The 17846-nt window shown below is 32.4% G+C and overlaps 3 protein-coding genes, 1 long non-coding RNA gene and 1 other non-coding gene across 13 annotated transcripts; 3 read left to right on the top strand and 2 right to left on the bottom strand.

The window, feature by feature from the left end:
* Positions 1-169: 169 nt before the first annotated feature.
* Positions 170-1239, top strand: LOC110606969. Its single transcript, XR_002486591.2, has 2 exons — positions 170-278; positions 954-1239. It is a non-coding gene; the product is annotated as an uncharacterized LOC110606969 (long non-coding RNA).
* An 820-nt stretch (positions 1240-2059) lies between these two features.
* On the top strand, positions 2060-4068 carry LOC110606691. 6 transcript variants are annotated; one of them, XM_021745618.2, is made up of 6 exons: positions 2078-2369; positions 2711-2761; positions 2939-2998; positions 3212-3258; positions 3353-3455; positions 3880-4068. In XM_021745618.2, the coding sequence occupies exons 1-5, from the start codon at positions 2214-2216 to the stop codon at positions 3438-3440; spliced, it is 402 nt and encodes a 133-aa protein (XP_021601310.1). In that variant the 5' UTR covers positions 2078-2213; the 3' UTR covers positions 3441-3455; positions 3880-4068. The 6 variants fall into 6 exon arrangements, with proteins under 6 accessions (XP_021601313.1, XP_021601310.1, XP_021601309.1 ...); XM_021745621.2 differs by lacking the exon at positions 3880-4068 and having other exon boundaries at positions 2060-2369; positions 3335-3466; XM_021745617.2 differs by lacking the exon at positions 3880-4068 and having other exon boundaries at positions 2080-2369; positions 3353-3585.
* Positions 2714-2786, top strand: TRNAR-CCU. Its single transcript has one exon. It is a non-coding gene; the product is annotated as a tRNA-Arg (tRNA).
* LOC122722396 (proteinase inhibitor PSI-1.2) lies at positions 3858-5682 on the bottom strand. Its single transcript, XM_043953089.1, has 2 exons — positions 5546-5682; positions 3858-4054 (listed from the first exon to the last, which is right to left on the bottom strand). The coding sequence occupies exons 1-2, from the start codon at positions 5586-5588 to the stop codon at positions 3858-3860; spliced, it is 240 nt and encodes a 79-aa protein (XP_043809024.1). The 5' UTR covers positions 5589-5682.
* LOC110606689 (pentatricopeptide repeat-containing protein At5g38730) lies at positions 5604-11343 on the bottom strand. 4 transcript variants are annotated; one of them, XM_043953347.1, is made up of 5 exons: positions 11067-11343; positions 8680-10942; positions 6512-7933; positions 6206-6400; positions 5604-6063 (listed from the first exon to the last, which is right to left on the bottom strand). In XM_043953347.1, exons 1-2 carry the CDS (start codon positions 11164-11166, stop codon positions 9156-9158), a joined length of 1887 nt encoding a protein of 628 aa, XP_043809282.1. In that variant the 5' UTR covers positions 11167-11343; the 3' UTR covers positions 5604-6063; positions 6206-6400; positions 6512-7933; positions 8680-9155. The 4 variants fall into 4 exon arrangements, with proteins under 4 accessions (XP_043809282.1, XP_043809283.1, XP_021601308.1 ...); XM_043953348.1 differs by having other exon boundaries at positions 7207-7933; XM_021745616.2 differs by having other exon boundaries at positions 6206-7933; positions 8680-10585; positions 10794-10942.
* Between the last annotated feature and the right edge of the window lie 6503 nt (positions 11344-17846).

Here is a 17846-nt window from a genome sequence, read left to right as displayed (position 1 = left end):
GAAAAAGGTTAGGGCAAAAGATGCTTTTTACCTAATTTTAATAAAATTATATATATATTTTTTTTGTTTAAATTCAAATAAATAAATTAATTAATTAATTAAATTTTTATGAAATCAAAGGCTAAAATATTAGATTAGATTAAGAATATAAATTGCAAGTGGGCATACATCACTTTTCCTTGCTACTTAAATCAACTCTTTCCCAATTCATAATCCTCAGTCTTAGCAAAGAATGGGTCGTGTCAGAGCTGCTTTCATGCTTCTTCTCTTTGTCTATGGTATACTTTCTTATCCTTTCCTTTTTTTTTTCTTTCTATTTTTATCCACTTTCATTACAAAACTATTCGATTCTTTCCCTTCAGCTTGCCCTGTGTAAAGATAAATCTTTATTTTTTAACCTATTTGGAAACTTATAAAACCCAGAAATTATTTTCCAGAGGGATATTTAATAATCAAATATATATATATATTGCCTGAAAGTGGAGTATAAGTATATTACTTGAGAAAAAGAATCTGGATGCTCTCTGCATCTGCTGCTTTGCTTCAAACAAAGAACTGTATCCTTCACCCTGCAGATGTGTGAATTTGATTGGTTGTAGTTAGAGTTGAGGGTATGCATAGGCTGTTCTTCGACTTAATGATAGTCGAAGAGTTAGTGGGGAAAAACTTTCTTTTGTAGTGGTGCACGAACCAAAAAACACTTACTTTTCATAGAATTTTTGTGGAAGAATGGGGTAGGTAGTGGGACGGAAGGACCTGACCGAGGTTAAATTAAGGATTAAATAGTTTATTTTTTAAAATATGGAGATTAAATTGTTGTTAGTGATAAAATTCAGGGATTAAACTGTGAATTTTTCAACAAGATTTAAACAAATTTAAGAAGAGTTGAATCTCAAAGTTGAATTAACTAATTTATTGGTGATTTTTTTTTTCTGTTTACCTCTGTTGATTAGGGAGTATTTCAATAGGGATGAGTCCTGGAAGGGCCATAGTTTGCCCTCTTTATTGCTTGGATGTAGATTACATGACTTGCCCTTCTTCTGGGGAAGAGAAGCTTAGCCCTTCCTGCAACTGCTGCTTGGCTCCCAAGAATTGCACTCTTCACCTTTCTGATGGTTCCTCAATTTATTGCAAGCCTCATGAATTCTAAGACTTGGTACTTGTACAATATTAGAATTTAAACTTACAAACTCTCGATTTTAAATTTATATATATATTTATATGCGTGTTAATTTCTAATGATAAATCATAACAGGTGCTTGATTCAAAAATAAAAATAAAAATTATAACAGGTGATCACAGACTTAATTTGATAGTAAATGTATCTGAATAAATTTGAAAAGTCTCATATTTAACTCTCTCAAACTCCAATCTCAATTTAAAAAAACAAATTATAAGAGAAGTTTTTTTTTCTTTTAAAAAATAATTATAAAAAATACATTGCAGGCTTTGCCTCTACATGTTTTACAACCATGAAAATCTGCAAGAGGCATGTAAAAAATATATAAATTAAATATCATATACTATAGCTATTTATTATTATTATAAAAGCATGAGTAATTTGAAACAGTGAAGGTGGGATTAATTATTAAAAATAATATTTACTTTTAAATGGATTTATTTATTTGTACAGCATATGTAAATGATATATTTATTTTCTTGGAAGAACATGTGATATTTAAAAAAATAAAAATAAAATAATATTAATAAAAAAGAATTAGATCATACATGAATAATTATAACTAATCAGTAAAAGATAAATAAATTATTTATGTCATTTAATAATCATATATAATTATAATTATTTAATGATTAATAAATTAGCAATTTGATATTTTCATTTTTATAAAATGATAATATGATAAAATTTTATTGCGCAAGTGAAAAAAATTTTATTTCATCGTCTATATAATAAATTTTAAAAATTATTATAATAATATTTACAGACTTATTCTAAGAATAAATAAATTTAAATAAATTTACAAAATTTCAGATTGTATTTTTTCATGATCTAATCCTTAATTTATGAAAAAAAAAATTATTATAATAATAATTATATGTCTTTTGGAAGGTTCTAAAAATGTAGAATTTATGTGGATGAGAAGTAAAGGAGGGCAGGTAGAGGTTAGCCCTCAAATCATAGTTTATCCATAGCTCTCTACCTCAAACATTTTAAAAGCAAAAAATTGTTCAAGAAGTGAAGGCAGAGGAAGATGGGCAGCTTGAAGGCGGCGGCAGCAGCGGCTCCTCCACCACTATTATGCAATCATCAGCGCAGCGGCTCAGTGGGCAAAAGCAGCCGTGTCAATACAACACCAAGAATTGTTAGAGTCTCTGCTTCAAAATCTGCTGGATTTTCCCTCAATTCTGTATGTCCTCATGATTATTCTTTTAAAAAAATTTCAGGCTTATAATATTTATGTTTGCATGCTCTTTCAATTCACTGCACTTTTTACATTTGCCTGCCAATAATATATTTATTTATATTCAATTTTCAAAAATTTTTGATAAAAAATATATCTGTACACTTATATTTTAATATTTTTATTTATTAAATATATTAATTTTAATTATAATATAATAAATACCTAAACTTTAAAAAATATTATTTTGAATACTTAAATTTTTAAAAAACTATATATTATTTTAAAAGCTTAAAGTGTACTTTTAAATATAATTTATCAATCTTCTTATTTAACGAAGGGACAAGGTGGCGCCTGTAGCTCAGTGGATAGAGCGTCTGTTTCCTAAGCAGAAAGTCGTAGGTTCGACCCCTACCTGGCGCGAATTTCTTTTTCTTTTTTTTTTTAATTATTTTAAAATCTAAAATTGTAATTCAGTATTTAAATTGATTGTTAAATTTTCAAAAATTAATAATAATAATAAATAGTTATATTATATGATTTTTAATTTATATATTTTTACATGCCTTTTGCAGATTCTCAGTGGTTGTAAAACATGTAGAGGCAAAAGTGCAATAGAGTGTCCAGGCTGCAAGGTATTTTTTAGAATTATATTTACAAAAAATATATATATATATATTTCTCTTATGATTTATTATTAGAAATTAACAAGCATGTAAATAAATATATATACCTATTTGGCTGAAATTTAGAATTTTTTATTCAATTTCAAATGAAGATTATGTTCATGAAAATAAATATTTGTTTTTCTAAATTTATATTATTATTAATGTGTTAATTAAATTCAGGGGACAGGAAAAAATAAGAAGAATGGAAATATTTTTGAGCGTTGGAAGTGAGTACTATTTATTTTTAATTTTATTTTTTTTGAAAGAGGAAATTAATTATATTATCAAATAATGATTTTATAAATAATGAATATTTTGCAGATGTTTTGAGTGTCAAGGGTTTGGGCTCAAGAGCTGTCCAAGTTGTGGGAAAGGAGGCCTCACACCTGAACAAAGAGGGGAAAGATGATAAGATCCTATTTGTGCAAGGAATGCCAATTCGGTCCAAATCAAAAAAAATCAATAGAAACAATGTAATTTCTCAATAGAAACAATGTAATTTAGAAATTTAATTTGGTGTCGATATAAAAATGTAGCAGTGTGGTTCGATTTAATTTTTATTTTTAAAAGATTTTAATTATTTTTATTTTGATAAATTTAATTCGATAATAAATTAATAACATTCAAGTCTAATCTCAATTTACTATTATTTTTCTTTTAAATAAAATATAATTTTAGCGATTTATACTAATTTCACATGTAAATTTCAAACTCTTAATCTTTATTATTATTATTATTATTATTAGTTGAAAAATAAATACAGATCTAAAATTGAGATTTTGCAAGTTCAAATCCCAATCGTAACTAATTGTACAAGTACTAAGTCTTAGAATTCATGAGGCTTGCAATAAAGAGAGGAACCATCAGAAAGGTGAAGAGTGCAATTCTTGGGAGCCAAGCAGCAGTTGCAGGAAGGGCTAAGCTTCTCTTCCCCAGAAGAAGGGCAAGTCATGTAATCTACATCCAAGCAATAAAGAGGACAAGCTATGGCCCTCCCAGGACTCATCCCTATTGAAATACTCCCTAATCAACCGAGGAAAAATCACCAATAAATTAGTTAATTCAACTTTGAGATTCAACTCTTCTTAAATTTGTTTAAATCTTGTTGAAAAATTCACAGTTTAATCCCTGAATTTTATCACTAACAACAATTTAATCTCCATATTTTAAAAAATTAAACTATTTAGTCCTTAATTTCACTTTCGTCACACATTATATAGATCCTTCTATCACACTTGTCCCACTGCCCCATTCTTCCACTAAATTTCTATGAAAAATTTTTGGTTAGTGTCCCACTAAAAAAGATGGTTTTTCTTCCAGCACCTCTTGCCTATCATGGCCCTGAGAAAAGAATATATTAGTTTGCTGCTTCTAAAATTATATCCTATCGCTGAATTTTAGTATAATTAATGGTTATAATAAAATTATATATAATAAAATTATATATGCATTAGTTTTTTTATTATAAAAAATTATTATTTATTCTATATATTATAAAAAATTTATTAATTAATTTATTATTTTAAAAAATATTTTAAAACCTTTCTGATATTTTAAAATACCTTAGTACAGAAAAATTAATTAGTAAACTTTTTAAAAGTTTAAAAATTAATTAATAAATTTTTTAAAATTATAAAAAATAAATAATAAAATATTTAATGATAAAATTAATAAAATAATTAATTAATAATTTTTTTTAAAAGTTATTTAATGTATTTTTTAAAACTAAAAAGCAACTAATAAGTTTTTTTATATTATAGTGATTAAATAGTTTTTTTTTTCTTTTTATTAAAGCCCCTTAACACAGTGGATTACAAAATTTGAGGGAGGAAAAAAAGGTAAAGTCAAGATAAATTCTATATCTAAACTAGAAGATCAAATCAAAATCAAGAAAAACAAGAAAACAACATAAATATTATTATAATATGGTTATTTAAATAACAAATTTGGAGTGATTAATTGTTCAGGTTTTGTTAGTTCAAATGTGTTATTTTTAGAAAAATCACTTTTCAAGAACTAATTTAATTAGATTGAAATAAATAAGTTACTTCCCTTTCATTAAAAAAAAAATTATTAACTTCTCAAAAAATAAAATTAAAAAATACTAAAAATAATTTTCACACTTTCTAAAAATTTTAAATTTTCTAACTAAGTTCTTTGTTTACTATGATCTACCAAATTCCCACCTGCAAAGTTGTTTGTTTGGAGCTAAGCAGCAGATGGATACAGCATCCAGCTTATTCTCAAGAAATATACATATACTCCACTTTCAAGCAATAAATCACATCTGCTTATGGTTATATATTGATTATTTAATAGTTAATACACCTCTGGGATATAAATTTCTGGGTTTTATGAGTTTACAGAGAGGTAGTAAAGAACAAAATTTGATTTATATAGAAAGCTGAAGGGAAAGAATCAAATAGTAAGTTTACTAGCTAATGAAAATGGATAAAATAAAATTATTTTTTAAAAAAAAAAAAAAAAGAGAGAGAGAAGGGGAAGAAAGTGTACCATAGAAAAAGAGAAGCATGAGAGCAGCTCTGACACCACCCATTCTCTGATAAACGCCTTGAATTAGGAAAGAGTTTATTCATGTTTGTATTTATTGTGTTGTATGCCCATTTGCTTCACTAGTCAAAGTCAACTGTACTTGGCAGTGATTGTTGACTTATTTGCCGCTAAATTTCCGCGGTTTACTGGCAATATGAACAGTGAAAGATGGAAGAGATTGTCACAAGATCATGTGAGTTAGCACCTGGCCTTCTTGCCACTGTTAAGTACTCTCTGCAAATGGAAAGCTTCGCCTTGATCAATATTCAGGGACCTGCTCTCCAAACAGCAAGCAGTAAGCTGCCTGAGTAACCTCTCAAGATACGAGCGCATGCAGGCCTGCAAATCCTCCACATTGGGATTTGTTGACAAGAGCATAGCATTTACAGTGTCGGCCACTATCTCACGCTGCGAGTCTTCGAGAAGATAGGCAACTGAGGACTCCTGTGGTTGTTATATGCCAGCAAAGCAATACAGTCCTGAAGGAAGCAAGAGAACACAGTGATGAATTAGCCTTTAGAGTGAAACATAAAGAATAGTGATCATGTTCAACATACAGCACTACTCTCCACCTCATTTTTATTGGATTATAAAGATGCCATTACACAAGACAATACCAACATAATTTTAACTGCCAGAAGATCTCAGTGACATAATCAGCAAATTCGACGTCATTCCAGCTAGAAAATAGTGTTTGTCTGCTTGTCAAAGCTCATATTGTTGATCCCCAAAAAAAGAAAAACGAAAAATAACCTCTTGAACTGAATCCTGTGCTGATTGAGCAGCACTGCTAGCCCTGTCAATCGTGTTGCTAGTCTTCTCCCAAAGCAAAACAATTTCCCTGGTTATTTCTCTATGCAGAGAAAGAGTTTATTTGATAATGCAACACTAAAAGCATAAAAGGAGTTTTTTTTCAAAGGTGATTACCTGAGCTTGGCCCTTGGCCTAATCAGCATCTCGTTGGTTAGTATAAAAGCAGAAAACAACCGAAAAACTCTGATCAACTATAAGCTCAAATGCCTTGAGAGATTTCTTGATTTGGTGTTATAGCTGCCATGCTTTAAAGCCAATGCAATGCTTGATATGTACGTTTGTCAAAATTAGATTCAAGCTTACCATGCTATTTGCCTCGCCATTATTGAGGTTGAGATTTTTTAGCCCTTTGATGAGGGAGAATGCTTTCAATGTCATTGCTATATTTCTCCCCTTACCATTTATTTTTTTATAATCATTATCATTATTTTTATTCTGGGTTAAATTTTTGAGTGAATAAATGAGGTGTGTGTAGTTTGCTAAATGAGCTGTATGTTCATTCATTCTGGTAATCTCTAATCAATTAAGCTGCTAAACAACACGAGCGCTGGGTTGAAGATGTCCTTTATTTTTTGGCTAGCTTTATTGTTAATTTCTAGAATATTGATTGTGTTCTTCAAGTTTTGTTTTAATTAAAAATAGTCAACATTTAAAAATTATAGAAAATAATATAATACCAATAAAAATACAATGTTTTATTAGAGCAGGACTAATTTGAACTTGCATAAAAAATTTCAGGAGCTAATTTGATAAAAAAGATGAAATTAGACTTATTTGAATTTTCACAGTATAAAGTCACTAGAGCTTACCTGCCAAGGATTCTCTGAAGAGGCAGCAAAGGAGTTATGAATTTAGACAAAGGTCAACTCCAAACTGTTTCATGTACAAGATCAATATAATTTCTTTGTATTTGTCCAAGATTTCTGATGCTCATCAATTGCTTTTTCTTGGGTCGCTTAGGAATGCTCTGTAAAGACTTGTATAGATACAAACCCAGAAGACAATCACTTTACGTAAATGCTAACTCCTCTTGCCATTGCCAAAGGATCAGTTACCAACAAATAGTATAACGCAAATGAAGTCATAAAAAAGAGAAAAATACTACTACAAAATTTTAAATATCAGCTTTAATATAAAGTCATGAGCCTTTCAATTGCAGCATTGCTTAACCATCATAATACCACATTAATGCTACCACTACCACCAACATTCCAGATTTCCAGGAACTTGCACAACTTTAAGAAACTAATAGTTCAGTTCCATCTTAGAGACTCAAGTTAAGATCAAGACCATAGCGTAATAAAATTGCCACATTGATATGACTAGTAAGGTCTGTGATAGTCTCTCACCAGAGGCGTGAAATCAGCATATCCCTCATAAATTAATAAGCATCTAGATTCCTTGAGCTTCCTCTCTCTCTCCATTCCACACCACTGTAGATCCAATTCTACCCTAGATCCAGAATAAAACCAGTAAATTGAAATCCCTATCTGGATCAAGGTACTAATATACTGGCCTTCTTTTTTGGTTGCTTATCTGTGAATACAAGTTTTGCAGATCATTTAAAAAAAGTGCATAGGAATTTCATCAAGGTAACTCAACTACAGGTAATTTACTAATCTTCTACATCAACAGTGAATAGTATTTCGAGGAAATGCTAAAAACTAATTTGGCATACATGTCAAATTAGCATTGGCAGTCCATCCCTAGAAGTGTTTATCGTGGCTTTAACTAAAGCTGAAAGCTATTGTCATTAATTTTACAAATTTCTTAAATTACCAAATATAGAGTTAATGAGAAATCTGACCATCATACTAACTTTTGTTATTTTATGAAAACAAATAGCTAAATACAGTTCTAATCTCGAGTTTCTTCACTATTCATTTACAAACTCTTTTTGCAACAAGACATGGCACATCTTAACTTCATCTGTTTACCTTTAGAAGGTAACAGTTTTATCACTCTTTATTTATCTATTTTCCAATTTTAATTTAACAAAGTATATTTTTGCACTCCAGGCATTGAAGGTTTATTACACATGCCTATCAGTGCAAGAAAAGCTAGTGTTGCTACATGTGCTCCAAATCCATGGTTCAAATTTATTTTATTGCTAGAATTACCAGTGTATATTTTTCAAGGCGAATTTTTTGAAGCCTAAAGTGCTCACTTCCTACTATGTGCTAGTTCACATTCAACACTTCAAGATCACAATGCTACTAGTTCTCCACGAAAAAGGGATATGGAAAAATCACCCTATAGCTAAATAAAACATGTGTACTGACCTTAAAAATTGATGCAGATCTCAGAACTGTGCATTAATTTGCATCATGATTCGAAATTTCACATTCTCATCAGAACCTTTTCCAGTTGAATTCCAGCTAAGCCTTATACATATCAGCTCATCAACAAAGAGAATTGGCAAAGAGAAGTCGCAGTGCATTAGCAAGAAGACATCTGCTTTATTTTTACAATGAACTCCACATTTTGGCCATGAACAGACGTGCTTCATGCCGCTATCTGTCTTCTGGACATTAAAAACACTTGCACAATTCTATACATCAAGTTTCTCCTCACAGTTTTGGTTCTCTAGAACTTTATTGTATGGTCAGGAAGAATATAGTTGCAATCATCTTCTTCTTAGTCCAATCAACATCTGACATCTCATGCTGAGAGGAGAACCAGTATACAGTGTCACCTAAAAATAACATTAGGCATTGAAGCTGGCAAATTTTCCAAGCCTTAGATTCCCTCATGAATGTTAATTTATCTGCTCCAAATCTTTTAATATACTCTTTGACATTAAGCGTCTGCCAACCATATGATCCCAGAAGAGACTTAAGATGCTGCTGTCACCAGCATAAGAAGCATTAAAACACTTGTAAATTTTCACTGTAATCATAAGCCTTCTTCTGTACATTTCATCCAACATATCTGAAGCGGCGTTTGCCTTTCCAAGTTTCCAGTATGCATATGCTAGACTAGTATGTGTAACACTATCTCCCGGTATGCCCTTCTCTTGCATGAGCTTAAATATTCTTTGAGCACAATCAACCTTTTCTCTTTTGCAAAATCCCCTTATTAGTGCCCTGTATAAGGATATATCTGCACAAAGACCTCTTCGTACAAACTCGTCTGGGAGTCTGATAACTGTCTCTTCCTTGTGTTGATCACAGAAACCATCTACAAGCCATGAATAGGTGTGGTAACTAGGAGAAAATCCTGCTTCAAGCATGCTAAATAAAAGCTCTTTGGCACTGTCCATCTCCTGAATTTTGCAGAATCCATGGATCAACGCTTTGTAAGTAAACTTATCTAGCTTCAAACCAGCATCCACCATTTTGCTCTTCACTTTTAAAGCTGACTGTAAATCCCCTATCTTGCAATAAGCATTAATCAATGTGTTACATGTGATATTGTCCGGTTCAATCTTCCTTTCATTCATCTCATTGAGGAGCTTATTTGCATCTCTTATCCTGCCTTCCTCACATAACTTGCACAGAATTGAATTGTAAGTAACAACGGTGGGATACAGCCCTTTTGCTTCCATAACTTCTCGCAATCTCAATGCTTCATCAAGGCCATTCACTCTACAATACCCATCAATCAAGGTAGTGTAAGTCACATGGTTAGGAGTAGCATTTTTAATTTCCCTAAAAAGCCTCAGTGCCTCTCTCATTCTACCTTCTCTACAAAAACCATAAATAAGTGAATTATAAGTAACAATATCAGGGCTTATTCGTCCCCTATCCATTCTATCTTGAACACACAAAGCTTCATAATGCATACCCTTTTTGCAATACAATGAAATTAACGTATTGTATGTGAACAGATCAGGAAGAACACATTTTGATTCCATTTCACTTAGTAACTTCTCTGCTTTCTCCACATCCCCGGATTTACAACAAGCATGAATCAACACATTGTAGACATGAATATTAGCTGCAACTCCAATTCTAACCATCTTCTTATAAACTTTCCACACCATATCAGTCAGCCTATCCTTCACCAAAGAATTCAATAGGACAGTACAAGCATGCAAATGTGGCCTAAACCCATGTACCCTCATGTGCTCAAGAACCTGAAGAGCTTCCTGTGTCATCTTGGAATTCGCATAAACTATCACAAGCCAGCTACAAACATGAGAATTCACATCTGGGTCGTCATGAAGCCTCACTAGAGCACTCAAAACTGATGGAGTTGACAAGAAATCCTTGTAAGCAATCTTCTCAACTAAACACTGTGCAGTCTTGAAGTGTTGGTGCTTGGTTAAAATGTGAATCATTGTCCACGAAGATTGTAACGAGTGTTTATAATTAGGTATCGATGATTCCATCCATTTGAAGAATGCCCAAGAAAGAGAAGGACTATGATTATATAAAGAAAGCTGCAATAGTACCTGGTGAACGGTTGTTGTGGTGAGACCAGACCCCGTTTTGGATGTCAAGAGATTCTTCCAGCCGCCCTTTAGTACGGCTGCACATATGCTTTGAACTAGTTGAGTTTCATTCCTCAGAGGGGCTAAAGTAGCCATCTTGGTTTGGACTCCTGCTATAAGTTTAATGAAATTTCTGGGCATGTAATTGCTCTCAAATTGAGGGGTAAGCAATAGAAAATACGAGAATTATTGAGGTAAAATGTATAGAAATTGAGAACCGCTAGGGGGAGGAACCTGTTATCAGGGACGGCAACGGCAGGGAGTATTGCCGCGTGAGCTTCAGGAAGTAGGAAGCGGGATCTTGCGGATTGGAATGGGCATTGTTAACTGCCATTGGAGGTGGAGGTGGTGATAATTACATTGTTGCTGTTGCTCATGTTGAAATCGTAGGGTTCTTAATGGATCATTTAGCTTGAAAAATTGAAGATTATGATCATAGGGAGAAAGAGAGAGAAGGTTTTTCTTTTGCTTGAAGAGAAGAGAAGAGAAAGAAGATTATGATCATAGGGAAAAATTGAAGGTTTTTCTTTTAATTATTTTAAATAGAATTAAAACTTTTACTCTTTTTTCCATTTATTTTTTATGAAATTAAATATTAAATATTCAATATTAACTAAATTGCAACAATTCATAAACTTTTAAATATTAATGATATTTTATTTTATTATTATTATTATTGTGATTATTAGAAAATAATTTCTAACTTAATTGGACTCTATTAAAATTATATCAAAACCGTTGTTATGTGTATCCATTAAATACCTATTTTAAATATTGATCGCATGAAAAATATTTAATGTAATTATGAAACATATAATAATTTTATTTTAATTATTTATCGTAAAATTTTTATATAAATTTCATATAGTTAACTGTTAAAATATATTAATTATATATATTCAACAGCGAACTTAGATGAAACAATCTATTAAAGGATTCCTCAAATTTGTTAGTCAAACTGTTCTAAACATGAGATTTGGTTTACGATGAAACAAAACTTATTTCTTAAGAATCTATCTGCCATTGTTATTGAAGTTTCATGTTAAAACAAACATTATAATAAATAATTAAGCGATGCATAGTATATTTTTTAAATAAAATAAAAAAATTCTTACGTATTTTAAAATGCATATATACAGGGACGGAAGGAAGGTACGGTAAGGGGTACGTGCCGTACCGGCAACCGAAAAATGCTTTGAATGGAGATTAAGGTGCCGCAGCGGCGCAGCCGATGCCCTACCAAAAGAAAGCTCCTGGCTCCGCCACTGCATATATACTCAGTCAGTAAATAAATGTTAAATAATTTAAAACTGTGATAGATCTCATATTTAATTATATCATATCGATCAAATATATATAGACTACATTATGTATAATAAATTTTTTAAATAAAATAAAATTTTTATATGCATTTAAGTGTAAATATATTCTATCAATAAATAAATAATGTGTAAATTAAAATCATAATAAATCTCGCATTCAATGACATCATATACTAGAAACATGCATTATTCAACTAAATAATCGAGTTCAACCTTTAAAATTAAGTTATTTTAATAGATGCAAATTCAATTTGATTATTGATTAATGATTACTAATACAAATTTGATTTTTATTTTTGGTCGGTTATCTTTAATCCATTATAGAAACGATCTCATAGTCTTTCACTTTCGCAGATTGAATAGAGAAACTCCCGAATATTTAGCGATCTCAGATGTGTCGATATCAAAATCGCCATCTCTATATTTGGTTTACTTCTAAGTTTTATCCCTAATATGATACGTGGAAGTATCAACGTAATTTTATAGAGTCATTCGGTCTGAAATTACTCAAGATACCCTTTTTAACTCTTAGAATCTATTTTTTAGTTTAAGTGCTACCAACAAAAAAAATTATACCATTTGATCCCTCTATCAGCCAAAAAAAATCATTAAAAAATGCATTATAGGAGATTGTGCCTAGGGATGTCAGTCGGGCGGGTTTTCGCGGGTATCCGATCCGCCCAAACCGTATTAGGACGGATTTGGATTTTTACAAAACGGATTTGGGCGGGTTCGGATTTGAAAAATGCTACCCGTCTCGGATTCGGGTAGGGTTCGGGAATAGGTGCTCGGATACCCGTTACCCGAACCCGATTAGCTATATTAACAAAACTAAGTGAAGTAACCCTAATCCCTAATTCCTTTTTTCATTTTACTCTGCTTTCCTCTCTTCGTCGGCGCCTCTCTCCCTCGCTTCCCTTCCCATAGTTCTCAGTCACGCCTCTCCCCCACTTCACTGACGACTGCCAGCAGCCCAGTCGGCACCGGCGACGTCTCCTTTCTCTCCCCAGTCAGCGATCTCCCCAGTCAGCGATATCTCCTTCTCTCTCTCCGGCGGCGACATCTCCAACTTCCCAGTTGGAGACAACTCTTCCCTCTCCCCTGTCGGCATTGGCGATATCTCCTTCTCTCTCTCCAGTCGGTGACATCTACTCTTTTCAATTGACCTTCTCTCCTCCACTTCACTGATGCTAGAGACAACCCTTCCCCTCCTCAATCGGCGTCGGCGACATCTCCTGGAACTCTCTTCAGGTTTACAATTAAATTTTTTGATAATCAAGATTTTTTGTGTGTATGTTCTTGAAAAATTTTTAGTTGCTATTAAAGATTTTTAGAATTTAGGAACTATTTATCTAATTATTTGGATACTGTTAAAAAATCTAATTATTTGCTATTTGATTAATGTAATACTGTTGATTTTTAGAATTTATGGAATTAATCTGATTATATGATTATAAATCATTATTTGCTGGGTTGCTGAGTTGCTGAGTTGCTGGTTCTTGTTATTGAACACAGGATCTGCTGGGTTGTGCAACTGTTAGGTGTAGTTTATTTGGCAGTTTTTCTCATCGAATTGAATTAAAAAAATCGGGTTCGGGTATTGTGCGGGTATTGTTAAACGGGTTCGGGACGGATTCGGATAGTAAAAATAAAATATTAAACGGATTTGGGACGGGTTCGGATTTTGTAAATATAATCGGGTTCGGATTTGGATACCCTGAATTTCGCGGGTACCCTACCCGTTGCCATCCCTAATTGTGCCGTGAATCCACTGATTCAATTTAATAATCAAACTAATTGATATAAGCAATTTTTTTATTAAATAATATTTTCAATTATTAATTTATTACAAAAATATGTTTATAATGATTTTTTTATAATTTTATTAGTATTATTGATTTTATTATTATTATTTTACTAAAATAGTATTTTTATAAATTGATATAACATAATCGTCTAAAATAAGCCATATGTTGACATTCGAAAATAGGACTACGTGGTTAGAGTCTGATCAGATGATATTCGGTCTCACTACGGGAAAAGAAGAGTTAGACACTTCGGGTCTCAGCTCTTCGTCAAGATTCGCCCTCTCAACTACAAGGCGAGACTCCACGAGAAGTTATCGTTATAGAACGCAATCCAGCAGATCCCTTTTACACCTATAATCGCGGGATCTCATATCCACTAGCCGGTGTTAATCAAATTTCTAGGAGATTTGAGTATAAAAGCATATGAATATAGAGATCAAGGAACGTATTTCTGATGCAACTACTATTGAGTTCAAAGTATTATATTACACTCACTCTTGTCTCCAGTTTACTAACTTGAGCGTCGAAATTGCTATCGTAGGCGTCAACCACTTCACATACTCTTTTTTGTAAATTGACCAATCACAGTACAACTCTGTTTCAACCACATCATTTGGTTCCATTGCCGGAAAATCTATTGAATTTTCTTTGTTTATTTGGATTAAAACCATTTATTTTCTTCCTTTCTCAAAATGGTTGACAATTCATGAGCTGCTGCTACTAAGGGCACTATCATTTCTTCCACTCCTGGTAGTGGACAAAACACCCCATCAATGGTCAATGAAGTTGATTTGAGCAATTTAAATAATGAGCAGACGCTTCAATACATAAAAAGGCTACATACCACTCTTGAGCAGTATAAAGCTCGGGAGGAGGCCTCCTTCATAGCTACCAAGACTAGGGAGGAGATTTCCATTGACACTCGAACAGAGGCAATCTAAACACAGTTCAAAGGGAATGCCTAGAGAAAGAGGAGTCGTTGGACAAGGCTCCAAAGAATGTTGACTGGAAACTGATACGGGCCGTGCAAAGGTACCAGAAGGAGTAGGAGGAGGATTATGGATTGGATAATGCCTCACCCTTATCAGAAGATATCTTGGTAGAGATATTTCCCGCCAAGTTCAAACTTTTAAGTTTGGACAAATATGACGGTACAACATATTCTAAAAGTCACCTGGTGATCTTTATATTAGTGTATTTACCTTAGGTCATTATCTTGGACCTTTTTATATGTCATTTTGGTTATTAATAAAAGAGGTTTCATTATTATTATTATTTGTTTGCATATTACATAATAATAATTAACATCTCTGGTTACTTATTATTATGGTGATAATAATAAAATATGACTAGTATGATTATTGATTGACAATTATGAGATGATTATGTATGTGTTGATATAATTCAATAATCATAAATACTTGTTAGAGAATAAAGTACTGGATGGATCCACATTGAGATCACTACATAGGTTACTGTCATAAGTGAATTTCAAGATAGTTATGTTTTAATCCTTTGACTTGAGATTGTCATAGTTTCCAACATAAGGACTGTTATGTTTTGACATAAGCAAACATTGTCTTTAATCGGATAATTATAAAGGTTATGATTGAGCATAATAGAAATTATGTAGAGAATATTGAACAATCAAGATAGAATTTATCTCTCTCTTTGAGAGAGATATCTTCTGGGCCCCTCGATAAGTGAGATTGAGAAATGCATGGTCGTATTCAAATGAATTGATAGTATGATCAATATCATTTAGTTTTATCAGTCTACTTAGAGATCAAGAAATCATAAATTTGACCATTATAAGTTTGACATTAACCATGACTTATGTTCAAACTAGATATCATGTGACAAACAAAGGGATTAATACATGTTCTATTTATTAGGTTTTATTGGACTATCGATCCTCATATTAATTGGGTAGTCATAATGTCTTGCTAGAGGCCGCTTATGATTTATGGGTCTTGTGAGACTGGACCTATTGCCAATTAATATGAGTCTATTGTGTCACATACAAAGAACGCCATTGATGTGTTATATCATATTAATGGGGTAAAAGCTCATTAGTATAATTAATAACAATAAAGATGTTGTTATTATTAATACTAATTATTTATTATTATGAGATAATAATATTTAAACGATCTGCAGTCTATTTGTAACTGTTACAGATAAAATATTTTTTTTTGTTTTCCTTTTTCAAAAAGGACTTATCACATAAATATTTGAGTATCTGCAAAATTATAATAATTAGTTATGAACACAACTCTTTTTCGAGAAGAAGCGTGGGAAAACAAAAAGACTGAAAAATGAATAAAAGCTTTTCTTTCAATCGTCGGAACTAAGGTTTTTGGAGTGATCATTTTTCTGAGTTGCAGATTGGGGAGCACATAGCTTATCCATCCGTTGAGAGAGCTAGCACTCCAGACGGAAACACTCATATGGATACCATATGAGGGTGTTTGTTTCAGAAGCAGCGTCATCAGTCCGAAACTATATCTTCTCATCGAGTCTAACAGGTTAGTCCCTTATCCTTCTTTTCGAAATAAACGAAGCACTTGGAACCTGGAAGAGAAATAGAGATTTTTATTTTTCGTTGTGTTTTGGGTTGTAGTAATCTCTGGGTTTCCTAACACTTTAGGACAACTATGCAACTTCAAGATGTCAACAATTTCATTGTTGTACAGTGTTTTTGTCAACACTCATAGGTTTGGCTCAGAAATGGTACCAACATCTGAACCCAAGTTCAATTCAAAACTTTACACAATTTGCTATGTTATTTAAATCCTTGTTTATTACTTATATACCTCCTAAAACCTCTCTTTTGACTTGGGAAAGATCCACCAAGGAGAGGGCAAGTTTTTAAGGAGTTTTATCTTACGGTTTAATACAGAAGCAATACATGTGGAGAAATTAAATCATGAGATAGCATGTGAAGCATTGAAGAAAGAAACACGCAACATCAAGTTCATGGATTTCCTAATAAAGCACCCAACTACTACGTACTAACAACTAATAAACAAAGCCGACAAGTACATCAGGCTGGATGATAAAGTCCAAGCATTGAGAAAGGACAAAAGGATGAGTAAAAAGCAAAATCAAAAGGTAGAGAAGCGAAGATATGAAAGAGACCGCATAAGTTACCCAGTCTCCTGAAGAAGGGACAACCAAGGTAAGTATAAGAATTGTACTTCACTAAATGACTCATGAATACATATTCTAATGTGAATAAGAAAAAACAATAAGGAGATTAGATGGCCTCTCAAGCTCAATACTAAGAGAGTTGAAAGGCAAGACATGACCAAGTATTTTCGCTTTCACGAAGGCCACTGATATATAATGGTGGAGTGTCGGCAGCTAAAAGACAAGATCAATAGGTTAATGAGGGACGACACACTTTGAAAGTTTACTAGAAAGAGTAGAGAAGAGAGGAGGCCTAAATGCAAGGTAACAACTTTTAAAATCACCCCTGACAGTGAACCTATAGGAGTTATATATGTAATTGCAGAAGGACCCAACAATGGCAAGGAAAAAATAATCGCATTGCAGAAGACGTCCTATTAGTGGAGCAGGAACCATAGGCCAAGAAAGAAGTAAGGTTCAGATCTACAGATATGGAAATAGGTTTTTTTGAAAATGACTCGCTGGTTATCAGCATCCGTTGGAACAGGTATGACGTGAGGCGAGTCTTGGTAGATATAGGTAGTTCTATTAATGTCCTCACCTTAGATGTCTTTAATAAGCTAGGCTTAGATAAAAATAATTTGGTTAAGGTTTCCTATCCATTAGTGGGATTAGGAGATAAGACCGTGGTAGTACTATGTATCATCAACCTCTCCCTTGCACTGGGTGAAGAAAAGCACAAGCGGGAGATG

Source organism: Manihot esculenta, chromosome 18, assembly GCF_001659605.2.
Source record: "Manihot esculenta cultivar AM560-2 chromosome 18, M.esculenta_v8, whole genome shotgun sequence".
Taxonomy (NCBI): Eukaryota; Viridiplantae; Streptophyta; class Magnoliopsida; order Malpighiales; family Euphorbiaceae; genus Manihot; species Manihot esculenta.
The sequence above is the reverse complement of the archived record's forward strand: the minus strand, read 5'-3'. Positions and strand labels throughout refer to the sequence as shown.

What these genes read in the sequence shown, in the direction of transcription:
- LOC110606691 (XM_021745618.2), top strand. Translation starts at nt 2,214, where the DNA reads ATGGGCAGCTTGAAGGCGGCGGCAGCAGCGGCTCCTCCACCACTATTA. An exon ending in CTGGATTTTCCCTCAATTCT is followed by an intron (nt 2,370 to 2,710) that starts GTATGTCCTCAT and finishes CGAAGGGACAAG; the next exon opens with GTGGCGCCTGTAGCTCAGTG. An exon ending in AATATTTTTGAGCGTTGGAA is followed by an intron (nt 3,259 to 3,352) that starts GTGAGTACTATT and finishes AATATTTTGCAG; the next exon opens with ATGTTTTGAGTGTCAAGGGT.
- LOC122722396 (XM_043953089.1), bottom strand. Translation starts at nt 5,588, where the DNA reads ATGGGTGGTGTCAGAGCTGCTCTCATGCTTCTCTTTTTCTATG. An exon ending in CATGCTTCTCTTTTTCTATG is followed by an intron (nt 4,055 to 5,545) that starts GTACACTTTCTT and finishes TCGGTTGATTAG; the next exon opens with GGAGTATTTCAATAGGGATG.
- LOC110606689 (XM_021745614.2), bottom strand. Translation starts at nt 11,166, where the DNA reads ATGGCAGTTAACAATGCCCATTCCAATCCGCAAGATCCCGCTTCCTAC. An exon ending in GTTGCCGTCCCTGATAACAG is followed by an intron (nt 10,943 to 11,066) that starts GTTCCTCCCCCT and finishes AACTTATAGCAG; the next exon opens with GAGTCCAAACCAAGATGGCT.